The sequence below is a fragment of the Capricornis sumatraensis genome, chromosome 1 (assembly GCF_032405125.1).
Source record: "Capricornis sumatraensis isolate serow.1 chromosome 1, serow.2, whole genome shotgun sequence".
Classification (NCBI taxonomy): domain Eukaryota; kingdom Metazoa; phylum Chordata; class Mammalia; order Artiodactyla; family Bovidae; genus Capricornis; species Capricornis sumatraensis.
The window spans coordinates 254,361,184-254,374,691 of NC_091069.1; the positions used below are offsets into that span (position 1 = coordinate 254,361,184).

At 46.4% G+C, this 13,508-nt stretch overlaps 1 protein-coding gene across 1 annotated transcript in view; it reads left to right on the plus strand.

Annotated features, from left to right (window-relative positions):
• The first annotated feature begins 251 nt into the window (after positions 1-251).
• DOP1B (DOP1 leucine zipper like protein B) overlaps positions 252-13,508 on the plus strand; it is a 123,671-nt gene continuing 110,414 nt past the window's right edge. Inside the window, exon 1 of the mRNA XM_068973230.1 lies at positions 252-389. Within this exon, the coding sequence (XP_068829331.1) occupies positions 252-389 (138 nt within the window). The remainder of the gene's footprint in view (positions 390-13,508) is intronic.

Below are 13,508 nucleotides of genomic sequence, written 5' to 3' on the forward strand. Positions count from 1 at the left end.
AGCTTCATCCATTTGTCTCCCTCAGAGTCCAGGAGGGCCAGAACCATTTATCTTTTATGTCCCCCAGTGCCTGGCTCGGCAGCCTTGCTAAATATTTGAGTTGGATCGCCCAGCCCGTCTGGGCACCAGAGTGTTTGTGGCCACGTGGCCTCCGGGGCAGTGGGCTGGGGACACTTGATCCTCGAAGAGCTGTTGCATCTGTTTTCCCTCCGATTCCCTCTTAGATACCTTTTCTGGTGGGAGAATGTAAGATGGATCCAGAGGAGCAGGAGCTGTTGAGTGATTACAGATACAGAAATTACTCTTCCGTGATCGAAAAGGCATTAAGAAATTTCGAGTCCTCGAGTGAATGGGCGGATCTCATATCTTCCTTGGGCAAGCTCAACAAGGTATGTGGGGCTGGGAGTGTTTGCACTGTGGGGGCGGGGGGCGGGCACACAGCTGTCCTTTTATTGTTTCAAGGACTTGTCTTTTTAATATTATACTGCATGCCGATTACAGCCATCAATAAGAACCGCCGCTAATTTGTCACCTGAGTTACACCTGCTATTAACCTATCTGTATGAACCTCCTCTTCCAGCCCTTTCTTTCTGAGCACGCAGTATAGTGTGGATAGAGTCCATAGAACAGCTGAACACTTTTTTTTCCTCAACAATATTTAGGTTTAAACAAGATAAATTTATAAATGATCCAAAATTGTCCTTCCTGTACTGCTCAGGATTTTTATGGCTTTTTTTTTTCTTCTCTAATCTTTTCCACCATTTTACTGCTAACTGGTAACTCCTAGAAGAATAAAGGATGAAGCAGTTATGGAAATCTGCCCAGAAATTGGGTGTGTGTGTTTGGACAAGGGAAAGTGGGTTGGGTCTAAGAAGACCAAAACTGATCACTTGTGGGCTTGACCTCGTGTGCCTTTGTTTATTTCCGTCCTGCCCAGAAGGAGGGTGATTACTGTGACCTTTAGGAAGATGATAACCCGGGCTCAGAGAGGCTGTGCCCGGTTCTGTTGCTGGTTACCTGGGCTCCTGGGTGTGACACCTGACTTTGGAGCCCGAGTGACGTATGGGAGCTGGGAGGTGGCTAGCTGAGTCTGAGGGGGGGGGGTCCCCACTCCCCAGCTCACACATACCAGCGGGGCTTGAACAAACCTCGCTAGAGAGAATTTGTCCATTTACTGCTTCAAGGGGTCAGGGGGAGAGAGAAGGTGGTCAGCCTGACCACAGGGGCGGCACCTGGGCAGCTGTCCAGCACCAACCGCCCAAAAGCAGCTATCAGCACCCACAGATGGCAGAGAGGAGATGGGCGGTTATTGCAGGTAGTGCCCAGGAAGCTTTGCAAAGTGTATTTACAACATGTGAACCCCATGGCTGGTGCTGGCTGGGAGGAAAGTGGTAGTGTAAGTCACTCAGTTGTGTCTGACTTTTTGTGACCCCATGAAATGTAGCCCGCCAGGCTCCTCTGTCCATGGAATTCCCCGGGAATACTGGAGTGGTTGCCAATCCTTTCTTTAGGGAATCTTTCCCACACAGAGATTGAACCCTCATCTTCTGTATCGCAGGCAGATTCTTTATTGTCTGAATCCCCAGGGCTGGGATGGAGACATATAATAAAACAGCAGATAAGAGCTTGAGAATGCTTTGGTGGCAGAGCTCTGACTTAGGGCTTTTCTGGCTGAAGGTAATCACTGTGTTGCACGGAGGTAAGCTGCTTTTTTAGGGGAAAGCGAGATGTCCTGGAGTGGGACTTGGACATATTCCAGCTCTTCCACATATTTGACTGTTTTAGTACTTGACTCTCCTGGAATCTAATAATACCATACTTTTGGGGAGAGGGGGACATGCTTACTGCTTTCTGTTGAGTTAAAATTCATGCAACATAAATTTTACTTTTTTTTTTTTTACCTTTTTATTTTTGTTGTTTGTGCTGGGTGTTTATTGCTGGGTGAGCTTTTCTCTAGTCACGGCGAGCAGGGGCTACTCTAGTTGCACAGGCCCCTGACGGTGGTGGCTTCTCTTGTTGCAGAACACGGGCTCTAGGACCCAGGGGTTTCAGTAGTTGTGGCGCCCGGGCTCTAGAGCACAGCCTCAGGAGTTGTGGCGCACAGGCTTAGTTGCTCCGTGGCGTGTGGGATCTTCCCAGACCAGGGATCGAACCTGTGTCTCCTGCCTTGGCAGTGGACTCTTTACCGTTGAGCCACCAAGCCCCGACCAACCATCACCGCTGTCTACTTCCCAGACATTTTCACCACCCAAGGGAAACCCTCCCCATTTCTGTCTTTACTCAGGCCCTGGTAGTCACTAATCTACTTTCTGTATCTGTGGATATTTCATATAAAAGGAATCATACGATAACGTGGCACTTTTGTGTCTGGCTTCTTTCACTTAGCGTGTTTCCAAGGTCTATCCACGTTGTAGCCTGTATCAGTACTTCATTAAGTTTTATGGCTGAATAATGTTCCAGGGTATGAACAGACCACATTTTGTTTAGCCATTTTTCAATTGGCTCTTCTGAGTAGTCCCGTATGGATATTTGTGTACAAGTTTTTGTTTGAACACCTGTCTTCATTTCTCTCAGGAGTATACCTAGGAGGGGAATTAGTCACGTGGTCACTCTATATTGAAGTTATTGAGGAACCATCGAGATGTTTTCCTCAGTAGCTACCCCGTTTCACATGCCCACCGGCTACATATTAGGGCTCCAATTTCTTCTCATTCTCAGTTTTCAGGGTGGTTTTCTTTTTTGACAGTAGCCAGTTTAGTGGGTGTGAAGCGGTATATCTTACATATCTTAGGGTTTTGATTTGCATTCCCCTAATGACTAAAATTTTGAGTATCTTTTCACTTGCTTGTGGGCCATTTGTATATCTTTCTTGGAGAAATTTCTATTCAAGTATTTTGTTTATTTTTTTAACCATGCTGCTTGTCTTTTTGTTGTGATTTGTAAGAGTTTCTGTTTACATTCCGGATTCTGGTCACTTACAGGATTTTGATTTGCAGATTGCTTTTCCCCCCATTCTTTAGGCTGTCGTTTCAGGTTTTGATCGTGTCTTTTGATGCACAGAATTTTTAAAGTTTTGATGAAGTCTAATTCGTTTTTCCTCTTGTTGCCTACGCTCTTAGTGCATATCTAAGAAACCATTGCCAATTCCACGATCGCAAAGATTTACCCCTGTGTTTTCTTCTTCTAAGAGTTTTTAGTTTTTGTTTTTGCAATTAGATCTTTGATTTATTTTGAGGTAATTTGTGTTTTTTGCTGCTGTTGTTTTTCATAGATGAATATTGAGTGTGTAGTAAGAATAAAATTACTTCATAGCACACGTGCAATTCAGACATTCAAAATTAAACAATCTATGGTTGGGAAATGCAAACAATATGATAAATACATGATATGAAATAAATACTTGATAAATGCAATTAAAAAGTACATGATAAACACATTGACCATATTATTGTATGTAACCAGAGACATTAAATGTCTCAGATGGAAGGAGTGTAGGTTTGGGGCATGTGCAAGCATTCTAATGTTCTGGAAATATGTTTTTTCTTTAAATCTAATTCTTTATTTTATATCAGAGTACAGTCTACTTACAGTATTCGTTTCAGGTGTACAGCAAAGTGTGTCCGTTATGCATATATGTATTCCATTCTTTTTCAGGTTCTTTCCCCATGTAGGTTATTACAGATTATTGAGTAGAGTTTCTTGTGCCATATAGTAGGTCCTCGTTCATCATCTGTTTAGTGTCTGTATAGTAGCATGTATATGTTAATCCCCATATCCTAATTTATTTTCCCCCTACCTTTCCCTTTTAGTAACCATATCTTTGTTTGTGAAACCTGTGAGACTGTTTCTGTTTTGTAAATGAATTCATTTGTATTATTTTTTAGATTCCACCTATAAGTGGTATTATGTGATACTTGTCTTTTATATACTTCAGTTAGTGTGATAAGCTCCAGGTCCGTCCATGTTGCTGCAGATGGCATTAGTTCATTCTCTCTCACGGCTGAGTAACACTCCATCGTATACTTGTACCACATTATCTCTATCCATTCATCTGTCGATGGACAGCTAGGTTGCTTCCATGTCTTGGCTGTTGTAAATAGCGCTGCAGTGAGCACCGGGGTGCGTGTTTCTTTTCAAATTATGTTTGTCTCTGGATATATGCCCAGGAATGAGATTGCTGGATCATATGGTAGTTTGTTTTTAGTTTTTTAAGGAACCTCTATACTGTTCTCCATAGTGGCTGCACCAATTTACATTCCCACCAACAGTGTAGGAGGATTCCCTTTTTTCCACACCCTTTCCAGCATTTATTGTTTGTATACTCTTTGATGATAGCCATGCTGACCAAGTTAATTTTTGTACATGGCTTGAGGAGGCTCCAACTTCATCCCTTCTCATGTGGAAATCTAGTTGTTTTACATGTGGAAAGCCATCTGTTGAAGAGACTGTTCTTTTGAAGGGTCTTGGAATCCTTGTTGAAAACCAGTTATCTATAGAGAGATGCTGAATTCTGGACTTTCCTTTTTTTCTATTGGTCTATATGTTTATCCTTATGCCATTTTGTTTACTGTAGTTTTGTAGTAAGTTTTGAAATGGGGAGGTAAGAGTCCTTGAACTTTGTTGTTCTTTTTCAGAGTTGTTCTGGATTCCTTGGCATTCTGTATGAATTTTAGGATCAGCGTGTCAATTTCTGCAGAAAAGCCAAGTGGGGTTTTGACAGGGATCACACTGACTCTGTAGCTCGCTTTGAGGAGTATTGCCATGTGCACAATAGCGTCTTCTAATCCATGAACACAGAGTATTTTTCCATTTGTATAGGAACACGCACACACACATGTATGTGTTTTTGGCTGGGCTGGGTCTTCCTTGCTGCACGGGCTTTCCTTTAGTTGCGGTGGGCGGGAGCTCTTCTCTAGTTGCAGTGTGCAGGCTTCTTGGAGCAGTGGCTTCTCTTGTTGCAGAGCACAGGCTCTAGGGCACGCAGGCTTCTCGCTGTGACTCACAGGCTCAGTAGTTGCAGTTCCTGGGTTCTAGAACACAGGCTCACTAGTTGTGGCGCACGGGCTTAGTTGCTCCAAGACACGTGAGATCTTCCCGGAGCAGGGATCGACACACCGATGTCTCCGGCATAAGCAGGCAGATTCTTTACCACTGGGCCACCAGGCAAGCTCAGAACATGTTTATTTTGAGGTAGGTAAAATTATGAACTTGAAAAATGCAGCTCTTGAGCAGTGAGTTATCCTATGAAACAGGCTTTGTTTCAGTGTACCGGAAAAGCTTTCAAAAATGTTGAATCATTGTAGCCTGCCTTTTAAGTGCAGGATATTGAGTACAGTTGCGTCTTTCTTTAAGGAGCTTTGGAAGTGTTAGCCATTCCTTTCAGTGGTCGTCTGAGTGCCTAGAATGTGCCAGCAGGTGCCAGGGTGCAGCAGAGAGCAAAACTGACAAGACCCTGCCCTCATTCTGGTGGGGATGGGGAAGCTGGATGAGGAATGAAAGATACACCTTGTTAGTGAGTGATGAGTGTGGTGGGAATGGTAAAGAAGGCAGTGCCTGGTGAGCGTAGCTGAGATGGTGCCATTGGATCAAGTACAGAGGCTCTAGTGTGTCCGAGGCTGGGGAGGTTGTCACCGAGCAGGCCAGGGATGGGGAGAGGCTGCAGAGGAGAGGGGTAGGGAGGGCATCTCATCTTGCCAGTCCTTTGGAGCTGGCATCTGAGGGAGGCCCCTGAGTTGGGGGCGGCTGCCCAGCAGCGGGCATGGCCTGTCTTCCCTTTTAGGTGCTGGAACCATCTCCAGCTGGTCTGCTGGGTGGGGTCAGGCAGAAACAGGGAGACCAGTTAGGAGGCCCATGGGTAAGGGCTTGGATTCTGAATATACTTTGGAGGTATGACCAAGAGGCTTTGTCCTCAGAGCAAATGGGAAAGGTGAGGGAAAAAGAGGAGTCGAGTATGACTTGCAGGTTCTCCTGGGTTGGGGGCTCGAGGAGCTGAAAGGCTGTGATAGACTGGGGAGCAGCCGGCCCCTCCTTGCTCTCCAGGCAGGGAGACCACAGGTTCCCACCAGAAAGCGTGCGTTTGAGCATCCGTCAGATGTCCCTGTATGACCTCCGTGGGTCTTGGGATGGATGTGAGTTTGAAAAGACAGCTCTTTGTTAAAAGTTGTCCCCCCAATTCCATGTAACCCCACTCTTAGGTCCTCTTCACGCTTGCTTCCTGTTCTCTGCAGCCATGATGGGCTGATGAGGGTGAGCTGCCCCCTGCACGAACTTGCTCGGTGTCGGGGAGACGAGGCTGACGCTGTCTGTTCCCCCCGCAGCCCTGCCAATGACAGTGGACATCCGGAGAGAGCCCACTGTGGGCCGGGGGCCTGGTAGGCATCCTCGTCCAGGCGCACAGCATGGCCTGAGGCCGGACCCAGACTAAACAGCCTGTGCCTGATCAGAGCCGGCAGGTGGCAGAGGGGGGCCCAGCCCCTGAGCAGAGCCCTCGGCTCCTCTCACGTCTGAGTCTGTGGCTCACAGAGAGGACAGGGATGCCCCTCTGCTTTCTTTGTTAGCCAGATGAGGGAGACCTGATGATCAGCCCCCTTTTGCTGGTACAATTACCTAACTCACTCCATGTCCTGTGGCTGCAAAGTGGCTTTTACGGGTTAAATTGTGTCCTTGGAAATTGATGTGTTCTCACCCCCAGTATCCCAGAGTGTGGCCTTATTTGGAGATCCAGTCTTTACAGAGACAGCCAGGTTAAAACGAAGTCCTTATCCAACATGATGACTGTATCCTTGTAAGAGGGGACAAGTTGGACACAGACACAGAGATGCCGAGAGGGAAGGCGCCTTGGGAGGGTGAAGGCAGAGACCAGGCTGATGCGGATAGAAGCCAAGGAATGCCGAGATTACCGGAAGCTGTGGCGCAGCCTGGAGTGGGCTCTCGCTCACAGCCTCGGAGGGAACCAGCCCTGCCGACACTTGCCGACGCCTTGATCTCACCCTCCTGGCCTCCCAGTTCCATGGCCGTAAGCCTCCCTGTGGCTGGCGCTTTGTTACAGAAGCCCTCCAGCAAACTGATAGAGCAGTAGAACCAAGGTATGTACTGAACACTGAGGTGCTAAGGGCCTGACGTTGAACACCCGATTCCTGCTCCCATGGAACATAAGGCTTTGCTGGCAGAAGACAAAACAGCAGATAAACACGTGATGTCAGGTGCTGAATGCTCAGAAGAGAGATCAGCCGTGAGAGTGGGTAGCAAGGAAGGAGGACGGGGCACTTGCTCAGACAGAGACGGCTCTTTGATAACGTGACATTTGAGATTTTGAGCAGAGGCCCGGATGCGTCGCTCTGGCTGGCAGGGACGCCATCTGGGGCCCGGGCCTGAGTCCAAGGTCCAGGAGGGGATGGGCATGGCTGGAGAAGGAGAGGTGATAGGAGATGAGGAGGAGAGGGAGCCCTCCTCCCCGGGCACGTCTCGGGGCTTTATCCTGCAGTGAGGGGTGCCACTGAGCTCCTGGGAAGGCTTTGAGCAGGGTGACCCATCACTGCCTTTTCCCCGGAGAGGAATACCTCTGGCTGAAGTGCGGGGAGGGAGCCTGATCATGGGAGCCTGCAGGAGGGGAAGGGGCAGCTTCAGCACCGGGTGGATTGGAGTTACTGGATGCAGAGGGTTTGGGAAGGGCCTGGAGGGAGCAAGCCTCCTGCAGCTTAGCAATCACTTATTTCTGGGAGGCTCACAACTACTGCATTCAAGGAGTAGGAGTTGATGTGAATAAAGAATTTTCTTAGGGCTTTAGTGATGATCAAATTTCTTGCATGGACTCTTGCATGGATACAGAAATTCAGTGAGTAAATTAGTGAGGAGTTAATTTTTAAAAAGAAAAACAACTTTATGATGCAAGAAGAAGCAGTATCGTGGTCTTTAGGTTGCAAATTTAGGTCAGGTTGTGTTCTAATGAAAGCAGATGATCGCAGGTTCTAAAACATAAACCATGGTCTCACAGCAGAAGTGCCTCTGGCTCAACTCTTGACAAGAGAAAACTGAGCCCCAAGAGGTCTCTTGTTTGTCAGACTACAGACAGGTTCTAATTGTATCGTTTCTAAAACTTGCTAAGCTTTCAGTACCATTTAAAAATTTTTTTTCTGTGTTAGGGAAAAGTTTATCTTTTGTAGTTGTTATGTGTATCAACCTGAATAGAGTAATTTTTGCTTCATAGTTTGTCTGAGACTTCAAGCTGTCACCTTTCACTGATCATTTTAAGATGAATTTTAATCAAGTGCATTTTGAACCCTTAGGAACCCAACCACCATACCAAGCCTGGATTGTAAATTTAATTATGGAAATGAAGGATAGTTTATTTAAACTCTGTACATTTAAAAAAACCTTAGCAGTAAAACTTCTTTAAAAAAAAAAATGTTGTAACGCTCCTAAATGAGCCACCCTCTTTTGGCTGCTTTTATGCAATATCCTACTGTTTCACAAAATGGCCTGAAAGTGGGTGGCATGAATAGCAAGGGATGTAGGTCTTGGGTGTTGCGTGTTTCAGCTTCTGAAGTCTTACTGCTTAATGACAAGTACCTGCTTTTAGAGCAGAGCCTCTTTGATATGATGAGAGGAAGGTGGCTGGAACTAAGAGGCCAGGTGAACTGTTCTGACTCTTTATAGATGAGCTCCGAGACCTCTTCTACCTGAAAACTTGATGAGGTCACCTGGATCCTGATGTTTACCTGCACCCTGATCAATTACTTCTCTATTAAACAGTATTAGTTCAGGTGAAGCATCTTGCAGGCCTGGAGGCTGGAAGTCCAAGATCAGGGTGTCAGCAGATTTGGTTTCCTCTGAGGCGTCTCTCCTTGACTCAGCTGGCTGCTTCCCACTATATCCTCCTCCCTGTGGTTTGTGTCCTAATCTCCCCTTCTTATGAGGCCACCAGCCATACTGGACACCACCTATATGACCTCATTTTACCCTGGTCACCTCTTTAAGGGCCCCGTCTCCAGCACATCTGCATTCTGAGGTACCAGGGGTCAGGGCTTCGATACATGGATTTTAGGGACACAGTTCAGCGCGTAACAGGGTGTAATAATGAAGTACAGATCGTCTCTCCATAGATCAGCATTTTAAAGAAGCTTGTTTCTCATGGAAGCTCAGATGGCTTTCGTCCTGTGCCTCATGGAAGGGTAGATTGTTACTTATTTCATCTCTTCTTGCTGCCCTGGAGCACCGTGAAGACCTGCGGTTCTCCTGTGTGTGTGGTGACCCAAGACGTGCCCGGAACTTCTGGGCCTCTCAGGGCAGCCTTCCTGACCATCGTAGTCCCCTCCGGACGCTGCCGTAACCATCCCGCAGCCCAGGGGCTAATCGACAACACACATTTATTTCTCACTGTTCTGGAGGCTGGAGTCAAGGTCACGGTGCAGGCGGACTCAGCGTCTGGCCAGCGCCCTCTTCCTGGTTCACAGTCAGCCGCCTTTGGTTCTGTCCTCACATGGTAGGGGGCAGGGAGCCCTGCAGGGCCTCTTTCATAATAAAAGGGCACTAATCCCACTCACAAGGGCTCCACCCTCATGACCTCATCACCTCCCAAAGGCCACTCCTAAGATCCTCACACTGGGGAACACACTTGCAGACCACTGATGGGCCTGATGAATTGTGGTCCACCCAACAGCCCCTCACCAGCTCTGCACCAGCCAGTTAGTGGGGGCTGTTTGTGGGTGTCTTCTAGGGAAGGTCAGCCCTCCAGGTTGGGCTTCCCCATGTGTCCCCCCTGAGAGGGCCCTCTCAGTCCTCCCCAACCTGTCCTCTGTCCGCTGAGACACAGTTGGCATTGCTGCCCGTGATCCCCACTGTACCAGACTCTGCTTAGTGCATGAGCTGAAAGTAGGGCCGGGAGCCCCCGCCTCAGCCCCGGGATGCCTGGTTCCATCACGTGAGCTCACCTTCAGGACCTCGTCTTGTAGAGAAACGGTGTCTGTTTAGGGCGTTTGTTCTAGTCATCTTCAGCAACCTGTGCTGTTGTCTGGAGGGGTGACCTTGAGGGTGGAAGGGGTCAGGTAAGAGGGGTATCCGGGTCATACTGGAAAGACGTGAGCCAGAAGGCCTCCTGAGGAGAGACCACATTTGAGGATGTTGGCAATTAGTGATGCTTCACTTGTCGGCAGAGTGGGTCCTGTGCCTTTGCGGGAGAGTGGTGAGCAGAGGGCCCGCTTGTCTCTGGCAGTGTTCTGATGGTCTCGACGCTGGGGTTTAGGAGGCACAGCTAGTAGCACTCCCATTCCTAGTCGTGAAGATGACGCCACTGTTCTGTCTTTCTTCATTGGTGGGGGATGTCCCGGGGCCCAGGTGACATCACTGACTCCTACCCACCCCAGGTTATCCTGGGGGAGCTGAGAATTGGCAGGAGTGTTGCTGCTCGGGGTCGAGAGCGCGGCCTCACTGTGAGCCGCTCAGACACCATAAGGCCAACAACATAGTCCTGAAAGGAGCGTTTCTCTTTGCTGAAAGGAGTCTGATACACTTGGAGTAATTTATAGCTGAGGTACTCTATTTTACATCTGAGCAAAGGATTTTTTTTCTTTTTCTGGCTAGTCTTCTTTTCAGATATACTGAAGGGATGGAAATAGTCCAGATTTGGGCAGATGAATTATTCTTCCAGTAATCTAATGATGAACGCTCATCTGAAAAAAAAAAGAGAAAAGGCTCATCCAGCAGAATGGAGTATATGGACAAGGGAAGGGGCTTGTGATTCAGTTACATGTTCTAAATAATAGCAGGAAAGCTAAGAAACCAGGACTGAATTGTGTCCCCCCGAGCCCCACTCCCACCACCAAATTCATGTCAGCACAACCCCCAGTGTGGCTGTACCTGGAGGTGGCATTTTCAGGAGATAAGTAAGGTTCAATGACGTCATATGGGTGGGGCCCTAATCCAGTAGGACCGTGGCCTTCCCAGAAGAGCAAGCTCTCTTCCCTCCACACGAGGACCCAATGAGAAGGCACCTCTGTAAACCCGGAGGAGAACCGAATCAGCTGGCACCTTGATCTTGGACTTCCAGCCTCCAGAACAGTGAGAAATAAACTTCCTTTGTTGAAACTCCCCGGACTGTGGTATTTTGTTATGGCAAACTAATACAGAAGGAAATGAGTTAAGCCGGGCTATTTTTTGAAAAGGATGACCATTGGACCGTGAACACCAGCACTCAAGCTTGAGTTTGAGCCAAATACAAGCGTTCCCATTTATTTATCTTTTTAAATGGTCTTTTCTTCTTTTTTTTTTTTTAATATAGCTTTGTTGTGCAGTAAGCTATACATTTATGAAGCACTTAATTGATGAGTTCTGATCTTCAGTTCAGTGTGGGGGCTTCTCTGGTGTTTCAGACAATAATCTGCCTGCAGTGCAGGAGACCCAGGTTCAATCCCTGGGTCAGGAAGATCCCCTGAAGGAGGAAATGGTAACCCACTCTAGTCTTCTTGCTTGGAAAATTTCATGGACAGAGGAGCCTGGCGGGCTACAGTCTGTGGGGCCACAAAGAGTGGGGCAGGACTGAGCAACTGATCGTGTACACATGGAACCTTCACCACATCAGATAACGAGCATGCATCCATCACCCTGGAAGTTTCCCCATAGCCTTCTGTGATCCCTCCTCCGTCCCCTCTCTTTCCCCATCCCTAGGTAACTGCTGGGCTGCTTTCGTTTACAATTCGACTAGTTTGCGTTTTCTAAAATTTTATATAAGCAGACTCATACAGTATATGTTCTTCACCCTCGCCTCGCCTCCCCCCACCCCACAGTCTGTCTTCTTTTACTCAGCAAAACTCTTCTAAGAGTCATCCAAGCCCTGTGTATTGATGGTTTATTCCTTTTTACTGCTGAGTACAGTTTTATGGATATACACCATTTACTTGGTCATTTGCCTATTAATGGACACTGGGTTGCTTCCAGTAGGCAGGTAAATATTTAATTTTTTAAAAATGCCAAATTGTCTTGCGAAGTGGCTATATCGTTTTACATCCCACCAGCAGTTATAACAACTCCAGTTCTTCCATATTCTTACCAACACTTGATATGGGCAGTCTTTCTTTTTTAAGTTGAAGTATAGTTGATTTATAGTATTATATTAGTTTCAGGTGTACAGGATAGAATTCAGTATTTTTGCAGGTTATACTGTATTAAAAGTTATTATACAATAATGGCTATAATTCCCTGTGCTATGTTATATAATATATCCTTGTTACTTATCTATTTTATGCATAATAGGTTATATCTCTTAATCTAATACCCCTAATTTGTCCCTCACTCCTTCCCTAACCCCTTCAGTGGTTTGTTGTCTATATCTGTGAGTCTGTTTCTGTTTGGGAGTTCCCTTGTGGCTCAGCTGGTAAAGAATCCGCCCACAAAGTGGGAGACCTGGGTTCGATCCTTGGGTTGGGAAGATCCCCCAGAGAAGGGAGAGGCTACCCACTCCAGTATTCTGGCCTGGACAGTTCCATGGACTGTATAGTCCATGGGGTCGCAAAGAGTCGGACACGACTGAGTGACTTTTCACTTTCTGTTTGCATATATATTCATTGCATTATTTTTTAGATTCCACATACAAGTGATACCATAAAATATCTGTATTGCATGATGTCTCTCTGTCTGACTTATTTCACTAAGCGTAATGTTCTCTCAGTCCATCCACATGGCTGCAGATGCAGAATTTCATTCTCTTTTATGGTTGAGTAAATATTGCATTGTGTGTGTGCACATGTGGGCGCACACACACACACATGCACGCACACGCCACATCTTTGTTATCTGTTTTTCTGTTGATAGGCAGTTGGCTGCTTCTGTCTTGGCTGCTGCAGACAGTGCTGCTGCGAACAGTGGGGTGCGTGTCTCTTTTTAAATTAATGCTTTTATCTTTTCTGACTATTCAGGAGTAGAAATTACTGGATCATTACTGGTCATTCTACTTTTAGTTTTAATTTAGGGACCTCCATACTGTTTTCCATCGTATCTGCACCAGTTTACTTTCCCACCAACAGTGTATGAGTGTTCCCTTTTCTTCACATCATCTCCAACAATTGATATCCGACTGTTTGATGATAGCCTTTCTGACAGTTGAGAGGAGATATCACTGTTGTTTGGTTGCATTTCTTTAATAATTGGTGATGTTGAACATCTTTCCAGGTGCCTGTTAGCTGCCTGTGTGTGTTCTTTGGAAAAACGTCAGTTGAGGTCTTCTGCAGGTTTCTGATTGAGGTGTTTTTTTTCTTTTTTTTTTTTTGATGCTGAGTTGTCTGAGTTCTTTGTATATTTTGGATGTTAACACCTTGTCAATCTATCATTTCCAAATATTTTCTCCAATTCCATAGGTTTTCTTTTTGTTTTGTCCATGGTTTCCTTTGCTTCGCAGAATCTTTTAATTAGGTCCCATTTGTTTATTTTTGTTTTTATTTCCTTAGATCCAGAAAAAATATTGCAATGAGTTCTGCCTATGTTCTTTCATAGGAGTTTTATGGTTTCCGGTCTTACAT